General features: G+C 33.3%; 1 protein-coding gene across 1 annotated transcript; it reads left to right on the forward strand.

The window, feature by feature from the left end:
• Positions 1-5,348: 5,348 nt before the first annotated feature.
• LOC105776458 (N-terminal acetyltransferase A complex auxiliary subunit NAA15) lies at positions 5,349-18,670 on the forward strand. The gene is made up of 26 exons (XM_012599112.2): positions 5,349-5,563; positions 6,546-6,624; positions 7,134-7,216; positions 7,304-7,453; positions 8,346-8,461; positions 9,287-9,392; positions 10,273-10,344; positions 10,922-11,037; positions 11,609-11,741; positions 12,637-12,714; positions 12,813-12,866; positions 13,001-13,071; positions 13,422-13,476; positions 13,602-13,697; positions 14,190-14,318; positions 14,416-14,498; positions 14,594-14,824; positions 15,102-15,225; positions 15,302-15,409; positions 15,526-15,657; positions 16,365-16,421; positions 16,553-16,650; positions 16,776-16,834; positions 16,919-17,030; positions 17,129-17,229; positions 17,938-18,670. Exons 1-26 carry the CDS (start codon positions 5,513-5,515, stop codon positions 18,117-18,119), a joined length of 2,676 nt encoding a protein of 891 aa, XP_012454566.1. The 5' UTR covers positions 5,349-5,512; the 3' UTR covers positions 18,120-18,670.
• The last annotated feature ends 341 nt before the right edge of the window (positions 18,671-19,011 follow it).

Consider the following 19,011-nt stretch of genomic DNA (forward strand, 5'->3'; position numbering starts at 1 on the left):
AGTGAGTTTGGAAGGTAATCTTGCCGCACACCCGTTCATTAGTCTTGGATTAATCGGTGAGATCGGATAATAAATCAAACCTAATTCGTCTAAGTCGGTAAAATTGAGATCGGAAGATAAAATGGAGCCACTTGGTAATTTACGCGATTTAAGTCCCTTGTCCAAGGTTCGACAATCCACATCAGAGTCAACCAATCCCATTAGTTATTTATTGGACAACCCTTAGTTTTGTATTTCTTGCAATTTAGTCCTTAGAATAAAATATTTATTTTTTTGTGAATTCTTCTTGTTATGGATTGTCGTACTATATAATCGTGTTAGTAGCCACTTAGACTTTATTGTGTATGCTAGTTATTGCTCAATCACCTATTCCTTTGGGTTCTACCCCTTAGAATACTTCGTGTTCCATCAAAATTAAAGATTTTCATTATGTTAGCTAGTCTCAGAAACTTTATATAATTGAGAGACTTGTATAGGTTGATGCACTTTTTATTTGAAAGAAATTAATTTGTTCAAGTGAGGAACATTATTCGTGTAGGTGCATTTGATTGTAAAACCTTTGTGTTGCGATTTTACAAGCTAATTTCTCAAGGAAATAATTTAGTGGTAAAAGTTCTAATATTCAAAGATACAATAGTAATGAAATTGTCACTGGGGAGTGATGGATTTACATTCACTAGTTGTAAGTGTTTAAAAATAGCGAGTACTTTTCATTAAGCCAGGCTTTGCAAATATAGGGAAATTGAGTTGCATAAACAAACTTGGTTGTCCCCTGGTGTCTTTGCGCTTTTGTAGTGCTTAAAGAAGTGCTAAGAGGTATGTGTTACTCAACTTAAAGGGTTTGAGGATCTTGCTAATCCAAATTATGTATACAAACTTAACAAATCACTACATGGATTGAAAGAAGTTTCTCGAGCTTGGTACGAGAGGTTGTCATAGTACTTGATTTGTCAATATTTTCAAAGAGGAATTATGGACAAGACATAATTTATTTGAAGGTAAAGAGGAACAACAACCATGACACAAATTTATGTTTATGACATAATATTTGGTGCCACATCAATTGTTGCTAAAGAATCTTTTGTAAATATGATCCAAAGTGAGTTCGACATGAGCATGGTAGGCGAGCTGTCTTATTTCCTTGTATTTCAAATCAAGCAATTGGAGGATGGAACATTCTTATCACAAGAAAAATATGTTGGGAAATGTGCTTATATTATAGTAAACATGTAATTATTTTCTATTTATTTGAATGATGAATAAATAAATAAAGTTAATTTCACATTTCACTGTTATGCCTTTTTATTTTGCATGCATAGCGAAATTGTGACAAGAAAATATTAGTTCATTGATTGTCTAAAATTCAAACTGAAGATAAGTGGCATTGTAAATAATGTTTACATTGCGAGAAAGACAACTTACTTCAGTAGATAATCTAAATGAGTCCGTAATTCTGTAAAAGAATCAAAGTGAACATTTGATTCAAATATTAATAATGATTATTATGTCATCTACAATTCCAATTGAGGAGATGACTAGTCTTGGCTATCAGAGCAGTTGACTCCATGAGTAGAGACATAGATGTATTCATTGTTAGAATGATACATTGGACTGGACCCAAGATGAATTAATTCTAAATCCGTTTGTGAATTAATTCACTTGTGACGTTCATGGTGTTATTTACCTAAATCCTGAGTTAGACACTGACCATGCATATGCAACTCATGTGCTTCAATATAAGTGGAAGCTTATGCTCTAAAAATGATCGAGCCCATGTTAGGTATATGACTTGTGTATGGCATGACTTTACTAGAAACACTGGAATTCATAACTTAATTAAGAGTTAATGATATCCTCTCATTGGCATTGTGTGGATTGATAAATATGAAACGTGACCACGGGTTGCTGGTTCTCGAACGAGCAATTTATCACAGTCATTTCTTGACAGTGATCATATTAATCATTAAGAAGACACAATGATGACAATGAGATAAAATAGGATTATATTGAGTGAACGGATTTAACTCAAATGAATCAATGATATCATATGAGGGTAACACATACATGACAATGTCATTGGACAAATCAGTTGGATGAAATGATTTCGTAAAGAGTATACAATAAGGAGTTTTCAATCATGGTACTTCTTATGGACTGACTCCATGATTAAGTAATTGCAAATTATCGGAACTATGCTTCTGGACATAATTGCCATCAGTAAGTCCTAATTGTGTATGTCCGATTGGTCCATCCGCGAGCTCAATAAAAGCTCAATCGAATTGCATTTGAATTAGAAGAAAATTCTACGACTTTGGGAATCATTTAATTGAGTTGATTTATTTGATGTGGAATTAAATTAGGTGGTCGTAAGAATTATTCAACTAGAGAATTTGATTAAAAAATTTTCTTGAAAAATTAATTTGGAAAATCTAATTGATTTTTGCAAAATTTGATTTTGATAAAGTAAAATTAAATTAATTAAATCAATTAAAATTAATATGATATTTTTTGAAGTTAATTTTCAAGTCTGACAATGACCCAATGGGTATTTGAACTTGAAAATTAGACCTGAGATTGTAAATTGGGCCTGGGAGCCGAATAGCAAGACCAAGACTCAAAAATTGGTTGAACCAGGCTTGGTATGTGAAACCAGGCTGACAGTCCAACCGGTGGCTAGACCGGACCGGTCAGGTCATCATTGACCCGGACTAAATTGGCAGCAGCTGAACTGGCTCGGGGTGTCGTAAGGGTGTCGCACTTGCATCACCGGACACGGCGGTGTCGGTGGTTCCGACAGCAACGTCTCAGTGGCCGACGGTGGTTGGTCTTCGGTGGTTGAGCAGTGGAAGAGTTACACTTTTACTAGAATTCTACTAGAGAATTTGATTTCAGATTAATTATTCAAAAAATAATATTTTTAATAGTTTTAATATTAAATGAAATTTAATACTTATCTTAATAGTATTTTATTAATTTAATATAAAATGATTATCTTAATATTAAATTAAATTTAATGTTTATCTTGTAGATAAATATTCTATCATTTTAATAAGATTTAATATTAAATTAATTTAATATTAAAGTGATTAAGTTTAATCGTAGTTGAACTCTCTAAACTCTCCCTATATAAATAGAGTATTGGGTCATTATTTACACACACTTGAATTCAAGATAAAGTTGTAAAGAGAAAATTCTTTGAAGAGATTATTTCGAAAATTTCTAGAGATATTTTTCTTATTTAAGACTTGACCTAAAAGTTTAGAGAATTGCAAAATTACCTCATTGGTAATTTTTGTGAAAAACTTTCTAATTTGAAGTGAGCACACACTCGATAGACGTGAGTTTGAGGATAGCAGAGAAAACTATTCAGTCGAAGTGCTCATCCTAAACGAATCGAAAATGTATAATTTTGATTAAGTATTTATTGCATTAGATATCACAACCAATATATTGTTTTGGAAAAAAAATTAAAATTTTAGTTTTTTTCTTAATTTTATTTTTCACTGCATTTTTCAAACCCATTTTTTCCAACAAAATATGCAAAAAATCTAGTGAATAAACTCAAGCTTTAGAACCCTAAGCCAACTAGGACACCCATGTTTGTCAATGAGAATTTGTGCGCTGATGTTGAGGGAGTGCCCACTTCCCCAACCACATATAGAAGTATGATTGATAGTCTTCTTTATCTCACAACCAACTGTCTTGATTTGTGCTTTAATGTTGGAGTGTGTGCAAGATACTAGACCAATCTAAGGGAATCTCATGTCAGGGCAATCAAATGAATCATTAGGTGGTACGTTCATGGTACATTTGATCTTGACATTTAGTTTACTAATGATAGTGCAATATGATTACTAGGGTACAATAATTCTGATTGGGATGATAATATGGATTACCGTAAAAGCACATTAGGAGGAAGCTTTTACTTGGGAAGCAACCTAGTCTCACGCTATAGCAAGAAACAAGGTTCAATCTCTTTCTCAACAACAAAAGCAAAATACATTGCTACTAGTAGCTATTGTGCTTAGTTCCTATGAACGAGGTAGATGATAGAGGACTTTGGATATGCATTACCTATTGCCACGACCTACAGTGTCATCAATAATGCCATAAACATTTCAAACTAACTAGTTTCTTTCCCAATCTCTGGATCTTGAATTTTGAAACTTCAATACAATAAATAATGTTAGAAGAAGATTCATAAAAGAGAAATCAAGATTGAAAAATATTAGCTAGTGATGGAAAAAAAATAGACATAAAGATGAATGAAATACGATGTTCGATGGAACCCTTTGAAGAAAGACCTCAACAAACTCCACCAAAGGCTCTAACCGACCCTTTGATAAAGGTTTCTTGGCAAACCGGAGTGTGAAGAACAACCACCACGATTCTTGAAAAGAAATTAAGTTGAAAGCACTTGTAAGAAATTACAAGAAAATAATATTGAAAAGAGAGAAAACTCTAAGAGTTTTTATTCATAAAAGAATAAATGATGTACATAGGAGGGGTGTGTATTGCCTTTTATTGGTTGGTCAAATTTTTGATTTAGTCACTAATATTTTAGATAATTTCTATTCCAATCACTCACGTTTTAGATTGTTTCTATTTTGGTCACTCTCCTTTAAATGGTTAACGAAAGTGATGATACGACCTTTTTCTAACGGTATATAAACAATATTATATTTTGTACTTTTCATAATATATGATTATGTTTAACTATATTTGTTTGAGGATCAAATTGATAGAATTTGTAAATATGGAAGGTTAACTTTATTAGATTATTTAGAATTAGGATCAAATTGATAAAATATGTAAGTATTGAGGACTAAATGTGTTATTATACAAATTAGAAAAAGGTCACATCATCACTTTCTTTAATCATTTAATGAAGAGTGACCAAAATAGAAACAATATAAAACATGAGTGACCAAAATATAAGCGATCTAAATTATTAGCAACTAAATTGAAAATTTTCATAGTTAAGTGACCAAATCAGAAACATACCAATAGTTGGATGACTAATTCTAGAGTTTACCCATAATTTAATCATAGCGCTTAAAAATATTTTTATTTAGACAAATTATAATCAAGTAATTATGCACCACTAGTATTAACAGTTTTACTTTTCTTTTTCTTCTTTTGTATTTTCTAAGTCGCAAGCTGAAATATATATATATATATATATAGATATATATATATTGCAAAATTACAGAAAGGGCATCTAAAAAAAAATTGAAAAGGACAAAAATGATTCCTGGCTTTTTTTTTTTTTGTGTGTGTGTGTGTAATTTTTTTATTCAACAGTAGTTTTTTTATTTTTTAATTTTAATTCTATCTTCCTTATTTTTAAGCTTGTTGTTCACAGTAGGGTTGAAGAAGCAGATAAACGCCACCACTCTCTTCTCTCTCTTACAAACCCCTAACTCTCCTTTTATCTATCAATCCTTTCTTTTATCTAAAACCCCTTTTTGTCCGTCGTAAGAATCTTCTTTTTTCTTCCTTAGAGAAAACAATGGGAGCTTCGTTGCCTCCGAAAGAAGCTAACCTCTTCAAACTCATCGTCGTAAGGCTTCGATTCTCTTTTCTCTCTCATATTTCAATTCCTAATTCTAATTGGTATTGATTATCGTATTGCTTTTTTCTATTTTGTGTTTAGTCGATCGCTCTTCCTTTTATCGTTTTGTTCTTTGCTTGTAAAACCCTAGCTGGATGCTACTGGTCTGTTTGGTTGCTGAGGTAACCGATGAATATCGAACGAGAAATTGAAATTTGCACTAGATATGCTTGGTTGCCAATTATTATATATTTTATCGTTTAAATTAAGTTAAATTTCTTTTTTCCGTTTAGCCATTGAAGCTTAATTAAGTTGACCAGCTTTGCTTAAATTAGGTCAATAAGTTCGATTTTTCAAAAAGACTGTTAAAATTAAATTTTTGAACTTTTTCTAAAGGATGCCCTTTGTGCTTTCCTTTTGTTATAATTCCTTCAATCAATCATTGAGAAAATTAGATAAATGAAAATAAACGAGTTTCTTGATTCTTGCTGAGTTAATAATTTCTCTTGCACGAATTTTGTTGGTTCCTATTAGGAAGCTTGGTAGCCTTTTGGCTTTAGACACATAACCATTCAAGACTTTATGTGACTTTTATGAAGCAATCCATTTAAGGAGTTGATAAATTGACCAAGCTGATAGTTGATGAAATCTTCAGCTTCACAGATCAAGATGTGAATATTTATATGTTTCAAGAACTTGTTTGTATTAGATATAATATAGCAACATCTGAAAGTTCTCCTCATACCACTGCTGGTCTCTCTCTCCCTGTCTTGTATAATCAGTGGAATCTAGAATTTTGTCTTGTGAATTCTCCCTTTTTAACTTCTATGGTAAATAAGCTCGATGCAGTTTTTTCTTCTTATCAAGATTTTGATGCAATTAACTTTTATATGTTACTACTGTAGCTGATTCTCATTATTGATTTTATATTATGGACTCGGAGGTTCATGTGCTATTGCTAAAGCTCTTATATAAAATTTTGTCTTTGTAGAAATCATATGAAACTAAGCAATACAAGAAAGGACTGAAGGCTGCAGATGCGATACTGAAAAAGTTTCCTGAGCATGGAGGTATTTTAGTTGATGCACTTTTTCTTGCCAGATGCAATTGTTTAGTGTTTATATTGGCGTGGTGTTTGTTTTTTCTCTCTTTAAGCGTACCTGCATAAAGATGCAAGAACTCTGAAACTGAAAAAGTACTTTAATACTTACAAGGAAAAGGGGTTATACACTAGATAGTTAAAGTTGGTACCCATGTTATCCGTTAGGATTGTATTTACAAAGATGCCCCTGAGCTTGACTTGATTGTCACTTTGGGTTTGTTTCTTATGTCTTATGAATGCTGTCTTTTGCATTTTTGAAAGCACTAGCTCTATAGTGACTATTCCGAGATGTACGATGCTTCATCTTGGTTTGTTTTTAATTGATATTGATTAATGTGTTATTGCTATAATATAAGTTGTCCTCCCTCTCTGCATTTTATTTGACAATTCCATAGATTTAAATAAGCAGCTTCAAATTACTACCTGCTTGTTTATTGTGTTTGTATATTTTTTTTACGGGTTTTTATTCCTTGTCAGAAACATTGTCGATGAAGGGGTTGACTTTAAATTGCATGGATCGTAAATCTGAAGCATATGAACTTGTCCGGCTAGGTTTGAAGGTTGTCTTGTTTCTTTTCTTTTAACCAATGTAATGTCAAAGCATTTTCAGTTCTTCCTAACATTGTTTTACGTTTGCCTTACTGCAGAATGATTTAAAGAGTCATGTTTGCTGGCATGTTTATGGTCTTCTCTATCGCTCAGATAGAGAATACAGGGAGGCTATCAAATGCTATAGAAATGCTCTGAGAATAGATCCGGACAACATTGAAATACTAAGGGACTTGTCACTCTTGCAGGTATACCTTATTTACCTTGCTTGATATTGAAGAATACCTGCCTGCTCAAGCTTCTAAAATAAATGCTTGACATGGAATTTTCTTGAACTGTTAAAGGAGTTTCTATTGTAAGCTGTGTGGTTTGCCTAAAAGGTTTTTTGAACTCCATTGTGAAATTTAATGATCTTAAGTATTGGGGGTTCTTATAGGCAAGTCAATATTGCAACTAAAATAGTTTGGTACCAACCTTTTTACAGCTATAATGTTAATGGTAAAGGCAGGTTCTTCGTGGCAACTTAGTATAATTGAATGAAAACCCCAATATCAGGCTAAAGTTACTGTTGAAAATAAGTTCTAAGAAATTTAAGCTGTTTAAGTTGCTTGAAGGAGTTTGCTTGTAGATAGAAAGGACCAAGTTATATTGAAATAGTAACAAAAAATGAAGATACATGTGAATTAACAGGAAAAGCTCTATTAGACTGTAAAGGTTTTCTTAAGCACTTATAAAGTAGATAAGTCGTCTCTTTTTAATAATTTTTCAAATTTGGATAATAGTTTTTATAGAAATGTTTATCGCTTTAATCGACAGAAAAGGATCTAATGGACATCATTTGATATTTGGCTGCATATTTTCGTAAGTGATGCTTCAGATTTAGCATCTTAACAGAAGGTTTTGTTTTGATGTACTCACAAAATAAAAAAGTAGTTCACCGAAGCAATCAGTTTGCTTTTGTACTTTCATTCTTGTTATACTGCAATTGTCTTTGTACTAAGATATGATATTTGAGAGAGTTTTATTATTATTATTATTATTATTATTATTGGGATTTGGTCATGGTTTTGTATTTGATCATATTTCTCATTTCAGATTGTTTTAGAATTATTATATTCTTATTTCATCTTTTTATTGCAGGCACAAATGCGAGATTTGACAGGATTTGTTGAGACAAGACAACAACTTTTGACTTTGAAACCTAATCATCGGATGAACTGGATTGGCTTTGCTGTAGCCCACCATTTAAACTCTAAGTATTTCTCATTCTCCCTCCCCCTTCCAGAAAAGAGTATTCCTTACTTATGCTTACCTTTTATTTTCTGTGACTTGCAATTTGTGAAACATGTTCAAGAATATTATTGTTATGCTATATTTGGAGGTTGGAATTGAAGGGCCTCATATTATTGAAGACATTTGTTCATATAACTAATACCTCTCTAAAATTAAATGCCTAGAGATAAGAACTTTTTGTTTCTAGTTACATGATCAAATGGGTGCTAACATGGGCGGATTTACTGTTGACTTTTACAATGTGGTTCATGTGGATTATATGATTTTAGCTAAGCATCCGATAAGATTTCATAAAAGCTTTAAAAATACAAGGTTCTGTTGGAGGTATCAGAATCATTTTCTGACAATATATGGTGAGCGTATATTATGTTGAAGGTGTTATTAACATGTACAGGTAGTTGGTCATATAGAGTTTATTTCCTACTACTCTACTAGGAAGCTAAGGACAGAGTCCATTTACAAATTTTTTTTGCAAATTAGCATTTTACAAACAATGCTTGAATGATACCTTGAAATGTCTAGTTTACAGCAGAGTTCTGTTGTTTTTGCAATGGTGTTATCTGAAACAATGATTATGCTATCTTTTCTTTTGGCTTTTACAAGTTGATATCAAATGATTCTTTGTTGGATATTTGATTGAATTATTGCTTTGGAAGATTGGTTATCAAGGTTTCTCCTCAACTTTTCTGTCCTTGCATCAGCCAAGTTCTAAGTGAATGCAGCTTTACTTATAAATTTCTTATCCTCCAGATGTATATGCTAAACACCTTTTTGTTGGTCAATATCAGTGGTGCAAAAGCAGTTGAAATTCTGGAAGCATATGAAGGGACATTAGAAGATGATTATCCACCAGATAATGAACGTTGTGAGCATGGTGAAATGCTTTTATATAAGGTATTGCTCATTACTGCTTGTATGTTTGTGCGTGCAGATGCACGTGTCTGCCTGACACATCCATTATTTAGGCATTCCAAATTTAGAATTTATACTAATATATAATTGGAGTGACTGACATGGCGACACTAGTAAACCCGACTAAGCTTAGTTTCAATTATCCATAATCCATTAAGTAATAGATATATTAATGTCATTTTACCTTCTTTACAAATGAAATTCTATTTTGAATTAATTTTATTTTTTACCTGCAATTATAAATATTACCCATTTCTTCTTGAGTTCTCTTTCCTTTCTGTTTCTGCCAAAATCTAATATTAGCTAGCCTAACCTTTCTACTTATAGTGTGTCTTTTCATGATTCTGTTTGTATAGTAGATAAATTAAATATATCCAAGTTTACTTTAATCTGTGATGGAGGAGTAACCGGTTGCCCACTGTGGTATTTGGCATCTATAAGATATTAATTCTTTGCTTTCTAGACATATGATACATGTTAGAGAGAAGTATGGCTTGTTGACAGAAGTGTTTGCCTTTTATGAGGAATCACATCTGTGGTGCTTGTGGATGTCTATCCTTGTTGATCTTCAATTAAACATTCTATGTTGACCCCCCCTAAAATTAAATACTCAGTCATTTGTGGAACTTTTGTTGCTGACATTTTAATAATCTGGTTCTCTTTTATACTCTTTCTTGGTTTAACACCAGTAACAAGAATTTGAAATAGCTTAATAAATTTGACAATTCACAAGTACCTACAAGCGCTTTCAATAGATGCATATATTTGCGTAGATCCATACATATATCTTGCATAATAGATATATTAATAGACTAGATGTGGATTTTTTTCTTATGTGTATATGGATTGTATCTTTCTCCAGATCTCTTTGCTAGAGGAATGTGGGTTTCTTGAGAGAGCACTTGAGGAATTGCATAAAAAGGAGCCAAAAATAGTAAGTACCAACATGTTTAATGTTAAAACCAAGGTAGTTAGTACCGTACCGGTGGATTTACCGTTTTTATTTTGGTACCAGTTCATACCAGTATCAGTGTGTTTCGGTGTACCGTTTCAGGTTTACCGATATTTTTGAAATGCTTTCAAATATATGTACACACACTATATACATGCAAATATACTTCAATTACATATATATAAATTATTTATATGTGACTATAAAATTTAAAATTATTAATTGAGTTTAGTAATTAAATTAAGTGATTTGTGTTTTATTTTTAAATGTAATTATAAAAATAAAAATAGTTAAGATAAAAATATTAAAATCTTGTACTAAGCTGTACAGGCTCGGTATTGGCTGATACAGGTTGAAATGCACTGAAACAACCGAAACACACTGAAATTTTGACCGGAACGGAACTTAAACTACTTGATATTGGTTTAAGACTGGGACGGTATGGACTGATTGGTATCAGAACGGTACCAACTACCATTGTTAAAACACTTTGAAGTTAAAAGGATTTGTAAGTTCTGAATCCTGTTAATTAAAAATCCAACCAATTATACTCATCTAGGTTGATAAATTGACTTACAAAGAACAAGAGGTTTCTCTCCTGGTGAAGCTTGGACGCCTAGAAGAAGGTGCCAATCTTTACAAGGCTTTGCTCACTATGAATCCTGACAATTACAGGTGAACCTTACGTGCTTGGTATCTCTTTGATAGACCTAGTTAAACTCTTTAATGAATCTTCCATGGCAAATGGTATCAGATTCTTTTTTGTTTAATCTAGTGCTTCTTGAGGATATAAATTTCTTTTCTTACTGCCATGGTTCTAAGGAAGAATATTAACTTTTATGAATAACGGATGTGATTAAAAATTTATATTATGAACCATAGTTTGTGGAATCCAACTTGTAGGATTGCTCTCAATTCTAATGTTATTTTTGATAATCTATAATTAGTGTCACCATAAGCTTGAACTTAATTAGTGTATACCATAAGCTTGAACTTAATTAGTGTATCTCCTATGTTTCAGCTCTCATGTTCAATCTTTTTGCATCTTTAAACTTTGTTTCATCAACCTGTGCCAGCAGTCTCTTAGTTGCTTTCTCAGATTGGGAAATGAGGAAATTCATAAGACAGAAATGTTAAATTTTGTCTTCTCAATATAACCTGTATATTGGTGTAATTTATTGCTTTTAGGGCTAATTAGTGGGAGCCAACTGACTTACAACTTTATATTGTATGTTTATATTTCCAGATATTATGAAGGGTTGCAGAAATGTTTTGTCCTGTATTCTGAAAATGGCAAATATTCCTCAGATGAAATTGATCAATTGGATGCATTATACAAATCGCTTGCAGAACAGTACACTTGGTCATCTGCAGTTAAGGTGGTGCACTTATGTCATGTTCCTATTTTCATTGATATGGATGGTTATGATATACTTGTATTGCAAAATCTTTCCAGTGGCGAATATGCTAAAATCAGATGCTATATTGTGTCCTAGCTGTTAATCATATTCATTCAATTAAATTTTTACACCTTTTTATTTTACAGTTCCAAATTGTACCTTTGGATTTTCTGTTCCTGATATAGTGCTCTAGGTTGTTTCTCTCTCTCTCTCTCTCTCGTGCTTTCTCTTTGCACATATATAGAATGACACTATGAATTTGAACAAAATCCTTGCTTTTCTGAGGAGCTTTTCACCTCTTTCTTAGAGAGGAGCGGCAGCTATATTTACTTGTATGTATTTTTTTCCCTTGAAGGCTTGAATAAGAACTGATATGATGAGAAGAATCTAATTCATAAATGACCCGTAATATTCTTAAATTATCTGAAAAAAGATGGTTGTGGTGTAATACTGAAATATTTAATTGATGTTTTGATGTGACAAACAGTAAGAACTTTAGGTGGTTAAAGTTCTACTTTCATATGCTCCAACTTTTACTAACGACTATCTTTGCCTCATTCTTTCTGTTAAGCTGCAATATATTATCCTAAATCAACCTTTTGGGGTGGGTACTTGACCATGAGTTGAAAAGAGACCAGGTTACTGCATAGTTGAAATAAAGTTTCTAGCTGTAGGGATTTTAGAATTTTGATTCTTGCAGTGAGGACAATTAAATTGTTTTCATCCCATACCCCTTTTTGTTATATACTCACGCATGAGAATTGTACTTATTGCTGTTACTGTATGCATCATTGTCAATGAATGCCTACTTTCTTTATGATGTATGACGAATTTTCCAGGACTTATATTGGAATTTTGTTTTCTCAAAATATAGAGGATACCACTTGATTTTCTGCAAGGAGACAAGTTCCGTGAAGCTGCAATTAGTTATATTAAGCCTCTTCTAACGAAGGTATATATGCAAATGATGTATAAATTTTTATGGTGCTAGTTTTACTGGTGTTATATTTTCTTGGGTGAAATAATGATATATTTTCTCTGTGCTCTCAGGGGGTTCCATCTTTATTCTCAGATCTTTCTCCTTTGTATGATCACCCTGGCAAGGTATGTTTGCTTGCATGCATTTATTCTGAACATAGAATCAAGTTTCTAAACATGAATTCTCCTTAACTGCTTGCAACTGGTTCAGAGCTTGATTTAATTAGGACTGATTTCCTGCCCTGTTTGCACTTATACAGGCAGACATGTTGGAGCAACTTATTCTTGAGTTGGAGCATTCAATTAGGATTAATGGGAAATATCCTGATAGGTACTATATGCTTTCAACCCTTGATATGGTATATCAAGTCCTAAATCAAATAAATATTTAGATTTGTCTACCCCTAGAGGTAATGTATACTTCCGGCCCTTGCGTGATATTGTAGTAAGCCTTGACAGCGTCAAAATATTTAGATATTTGGTGGATTTGAGTGCATATTCATCTATTACTGCTTATTGTCTATTCAAGTAGCATTTGTGTGTTATCTCTTAAATGAGTACATAATGATTATTCCTTATGGTTGTCTGTAAAGTTTCTGTATGTTCTTGTTTTGTCTGCTAATACACAAGCATGCATTTATGCTGAGTTATTTGTTTGCTTCTGTTTTATACTGAGTGCAGGACAGAGAAGGAGCCCCCTTCAACACTTTTGTGGATTTTGTTCTTTTTGGCTCAGGTAGGCAATAAACTGTTTTCTGTCACCCAATTGCCTATGGTCTTTTCTTCTTCCTTGCATTAAATAGTTGGTATTTTCTTTGCATCTACTTTGAGTAACTTTGGACTTGTTGCCAATTGCTGCAGCATTATGACAGAAGAGGACAGTATGATGTTGCTCTTTCAAAGATTGATGAGGCTATACAGCACACACCAACCGTAATTGATTTGTACTCTGTCAAGGTTTCTTCTGGTCCTCAATCTTGAAGTTTTTGCATTGGCTTCTTCTGCTGGGTTTTATATTTGTGTCAGCTGGATGTTCTTTTTTTTTTTTTAAAAAAAAAAGATCCTTATATCTTTCAATTTGTTTTTTCTCACATATCACAAGACTTAGCAATGCCTGAAAGCTCTTCAAGATATATATATATATCCTTGGATTTATTACTTGTAAAATCCCTTGCTATGATACTGTCTTTGATTGAATATTGTGTTTTGTTCAATAAATTGTGCAAACTTAATATTCATATAAAATGGATACAAGTTTTTCTTTGCGGAACATAAGTTTTGATGGTAATTGGACAAGTATATGACCTCCTTTCAAAGGTTTCAGTGTGTTGATGCATGGCTATTGCTTCTTTTGTGAACATTGTACCTTTAAATGTCTTTTGGAAAAATTCTTGGAATTTTCTTGAGGCTGGATTAGGTGTATATTAGTTGCTTCATTGTTGGTGACAGAGCCGGATATTGAAACATGCTGGTGATTTGGTAGCTGCGGCTTCATTGGCAGATGAAGCTAGGTGTATGGACCTTGCAGACCGTTATATTAACAGTGAATGTGTCAAGCGTATGTTGCAGGCTGATCAGGTGCTAAAAGCTGTTCTCTCCTATCTTTTGTCATATTTGATATTTGTCACTGTCGAAATTTCTTTCATTAGTTCTGTAATCTTTTCCACTCTTGAAGGTGGCTTTGGCAGAAAAAACTGCTGTGTTGTTTACAAAAGATGGGGACCAGCACAACAACCTTCATGACATGCAGTGCATGTGGTATCTCTCTCTCTCTCCTCCCTCCCTCCCTCCCTTCCTCTCTCTCTCTCGTTGTAATTTGGATACTCCTACTGAGTGGTTTTTATCTTTGGAAGGTATGAACTTGCTTCGGGTGAAAGTTACTTTCGACAAGGTGATCTTGGACGAGCCTTGAAGAAATTTCTAGCTGTGGAGAAGCACTATGCTGATATTACTGAAGATCAATTTGATTTCCATTCATATTGTTTACGGAAAATGACACTGCGTGCATATGTTGAAATGCTAAAATTTCAAGATCGGTTGCATTCACATGCTTATTTTCACAAAGCAGCAGCTGGTGCTATCAGGTGAAGCATTTTTCTTAGGATCTGCAAGCTTTTTTAAATGATTCAAAATGTACTTATTCTGTTTGTTTGTGGTTGGTGTAAAATGCTATGTAATCTCTGTTGTCTCCTAATCAGGGTGCTTTTAGTGTCTCATCATGTATTGTTGATCTGTACATGCATGTGGTGCTTCATTTTGGGTTGGGGTTATCTTTGCCTCCCTTTTTTTACTTCTTTTTTTTGGGATGGGAGATGATTGCATAGATGTGAGGTGTGCTAATTATTGGATTTTGAAGTGCAGATGCTATCTAAAGTTTTATGATTCTCCTGTAAACTCACCAGCCGAAGAGGAGGATAACACATCAAAAACTCCTTCTCAGAAAAAGAAAATGAAGAAGCAGAGAAAGGCAGAACGAGCTAAGAAAGTATATAAGCTTGTTTCAATGGTTCGTGGATAACACTCTCATTGATGATATTATCTCATGCTCTGCTTTCTTTCAGGAGGCAGAGGAGAAAAATGAAGAATCAAGTGCCAGTGGCAACTCCAAGTTTGGGAAACGACACATTAAACCTGTAGATCCAGATCCTTACGGAGAAAAGTTATTGAAGGTTTCCTATTATCTTTCATTATGATTTAGATACCTTATTTAAGATCCTTTGTGCTGTAAAGATGTGTTTCTTGATGCCCTATTAAGCTATGGCTCTGTTTAATGTTGTATTTTTAGACGGAGGATCCCTTGTCAGAAGCAACAAAGTACTTGAAATTGCTTCAGAAGAACTCACCTGATTCTTTGGAAACACACTTGCTCTCTTTTGAAGTAAATATGAGAAAGCAGAAGATTTTGCTTGCCTTTCAGGTATTTTATTTCCCAAGAATTAAAATGAGTCTGCTTCTCTTCGTTGTGTCGACCAACTAGAGAACTAATATTTAAATGTGACCAAGTGAACTTAGAGCAGTGTAATTTGTGAGGCAGCCTCATCCCTTTTCTTTTTTCTGTTGTTGCCTTGATATCTGGCTTGGAGCAATGGCATTGTTCTGTTGAACCAAACATCTTTGGTGTACTACTGAATTACTCTGGTTGTGTTGGGTAACTTGAATTTGGAAGAAGGGATTTTGATTTCAAATTTACCATCTATTGTGTTATAAAACTCATGTAAGTATGACTGCCTGATCAGTTTCGAAGTTATGGATTGTTGGATACCTATTTAATGGTTAATTAGAAATACCAAGGTATGCAAATTTTAAGTTCATCTTTTTAACTTGAATTTTAACTAATTCAGTAATTTGCATGCGTGTTCATTTGTTATGATTTGTTTAGTAAACTAAATACAATTGCACTCTCCTTCATCTTCCCAAACAGTGTCAATGAATTTTGTGTGAATTAGATAGTTTGTGTGACAAATCTTTTAGTTGTAGAACAATGGTTTTGCTCTGTTGTATTGAGATTAAACAGTTCATTTAATTTATGAGTTGAAGAACAATGGTTTTCCTTAGTTGTACTTCTATTAGTTCATGGTCTCATATTAATGTGTTTTTGTTATTTTTATTTTCTTTCTCCTGAAGGCTGTAAAGCAACTGCTAAGGTTGGATGCTGAGAATCCGGATTCACATCGCTGCTTGGTATTTAACATTTGCTATTTTGCATTACTATATTGTGCACCACCGTGCACAAATACATTATTTATTTATTTTACTTAGATACAAAGATCATCCAGTCTTTACACTGCTAATTTGAATTTAATGGAATGCAGATTAAATTTTTCCATAAAGTGGGCTCAATGCCTGTTCCAGTTACTGATGCAGAAAAACTTGTTTGGAGTGTCTTAGAAGCTGAGCGCCCATCAATCAGGTTCTCTTTGAAATGGCTTTATGATAGTTATTCACCCGACTGGAACTTCATCTTATTATTAGTATTACTGCTTTGAATTTTTTATTCCTGATGCATTAATTTCCTTTATTTTTCCATTTTCGCAGTCAATTGCAGGAGAAAACTCTTAGTGAGGCAAACAAAGTTTTCCTTGGTAAACATGAAGGTAATTGAGCTTTCTTATTATGATACATTTTAGGCTCCATGAGGTAGGTTGTATGGTCATTCAATGCCCTTCTCTGTTCTGCAGATTCTTTGATGCATAGAGTGGCAGTTGCAGAAATGTTATTTACCTTGGATCCCACTGAGAAACCTGAGGCTGTTAAGTTAATTGAAGATTCATCCAATAAAGTTGTGCCAACGTAATGCTTTTAGTGTATCATTTTTTAAAACAATTTTTATACTGATTCGGTGCAATGCTACTTGCTCTTGATGTTGTTTCTCTGTCTTGCGTATCCAGGAATGGAGCACTTGGACCAGTAATGGACTGGAAACTCAAGGACTGTATTGTAGTCCATAAACTCTTAGACAAGGCTCTTATTGATCAAGATGCTGCCTTGAGTAAGTATATTTCTCCACATAAATCGAGGCTTACTAAATTTTTGACTTTGACTCCATTAACAACTTAGAAATTAATTACTGTTAGTTTCCCAAGTGTTCTAGTGAGAAACTTAAATGAGATTGGAATTTTTACATTCTGTTATTAAATATTGTAGATTAGCTGCCTAAATTAATGCATTAAATTATGTTTAAGATATACATGGTTTCAACATTATTCAATGCTTTGGTATGGGATTTATCTCATGAGGTCCGACAGCTTTTACTTTTAGTTATTATGATGTTTTAATCTTTAAAGGTGGATGCTGTGATTATCTTTGGCATTTTAAAGAAAGCAGACGTTCATGATAAAATTCCCACTTATTAGTGTTTATTCAACTCTTGTTGCAAGTTATGTGACAATTATTTCCTTAATTAAACCCTATTCATAGGCGTCTTATGAGACAAATTGCTGTAAACTTCTACAGACAATTGGCAGTAGTAATCTGCCTTAATTTTTTCTATATTTGTTTATGGTCTCACACTTTGACTCATGATTTGCTCGGCATCCTTTAGCACATAATCATTACAAGAGTTGTCCGACCTCGACTATATGGGAAAATGTCCTACAAGTAGTGGAAATTTGCATATCTAGTGCTATCGTATAATGTAAAGATTGGGCAGGCTGAAAGAAGTAACGATTTTGATATGAAAACTTTGGTTACATTGCAGGATGGAAAGTGAGATGTGCAGAGTACTTCCCCTACTCCACCTACTTTGAAGGTGGTTGCAGCTCTGCTGTGCACAACTCACTGAACGTGAACGGAGGTGCAAGCCATCCCGAAATCAGTCAAAGTGAAAATGCATTGGTATCAAACGGAAAGCTGGAAGCATTTAAAAACCTTACCATTTGAAGATGCTGCATTCACTGACATCAGTGCACAATGTGTTTGGAATGGATGTCATTAATTTTACACTGCAAAGAGTGCGTTGCAGCTGCTGCTGGGAAAAGAGAATGTTTTGAAGTTGGGCTTGGAAAACCAGGCAAATCCCTTTTACTTGGAGATCTCAGTCAAAATTTTCTTTGCCTTTGTTGGCGGTCAAATGCATTCCTTTGCAAATGTGTATAATTTATTCGCAGTTATGATTTAGGGTCGAATTTTTTTATATTACTTATATATTATATATATGCTTTTAATTTGCTCAATCCATTTTGGTTGAGATGTCTGTGGCTCCATGGCTGTACCCCAAAATTTGGGGGGGGCCATATAGAAAATTTTTGGGTAATGGTTTCTGAAATCTTGTGGTTAGCCTAGAAAAGATTTTTACTGTTTTTAGAGCGCTAATATTTGGAGCAGCATGTTGTTTCATTAGTTGTCTGGTCATGTATAAACACCCTTTGGAAATTTTTGCTATCAAGTTGATAACAGTGATATCATAAGTTCTTAGTTGTGTTTGTTTTTAATGTTACTTTTTCACTTACTGCTTGCTCTGTCATTCTTCTTTCTACTTGTATAGTCAATTTCTGATTCAACGAACATGGCAGCCTTAAAGGTATCAATTTCTGTTTTCTGGAATGAAATGCGACTGGTGGGTGGGTAGTGAGTCTAATGCATGAGTGCGTATAAAGACCCGGATTGAGACTGATCGGAGTAGCTATTAGCAGATAGGTTTTTATTTATGCTTAATATATGCTGTTAGTCGCTGTATGTTGACAAAATTGAAGATTTAGTATTTGTATTATAAAAGTTACATATTCTATTCTCACTTTCTTTTATTTGAAGTCTCAATTTAATGATTAAAATC

Source organism: Gossypium raimondii, chromosome 10 (assembly GCF_025698545.1).
Source record: "Gossypium raimondii isolate GPD5lz chromosome 10, ASM2569854v1, whole genome shotgun sequence".
NCBI classification, from domain to species: Eukaryota; Viridiplantae; Streptophyta; class Magnoliopsida; order Malvales; family Malvaceae; genus Gossypium; species Gossypium raimondii.

Coding starts and splice junctions, on each gene's coding strand:
- LOC105776458 (XM_012599112.2), top strand. CDS start 5,513: ATGGGAGCTTCGTTGCCTCCGAAAGAAGCTAACCTCTTCAAACTCATC. Junction 13,698..14,189: donor TTGATTTGTACTCTGTCAAG/GTTTCTTCTGGT, acceptor TGTTGGTGACAG/AGCCGGATATTGAAACATGC. Junction 17,031..17,128: donor TCCAATAAAGTTGTGCCAAC/GTAATGCTTTTA, acceptor TTGCGTATCCAG/GAATGGAGCACTTGGACCAG.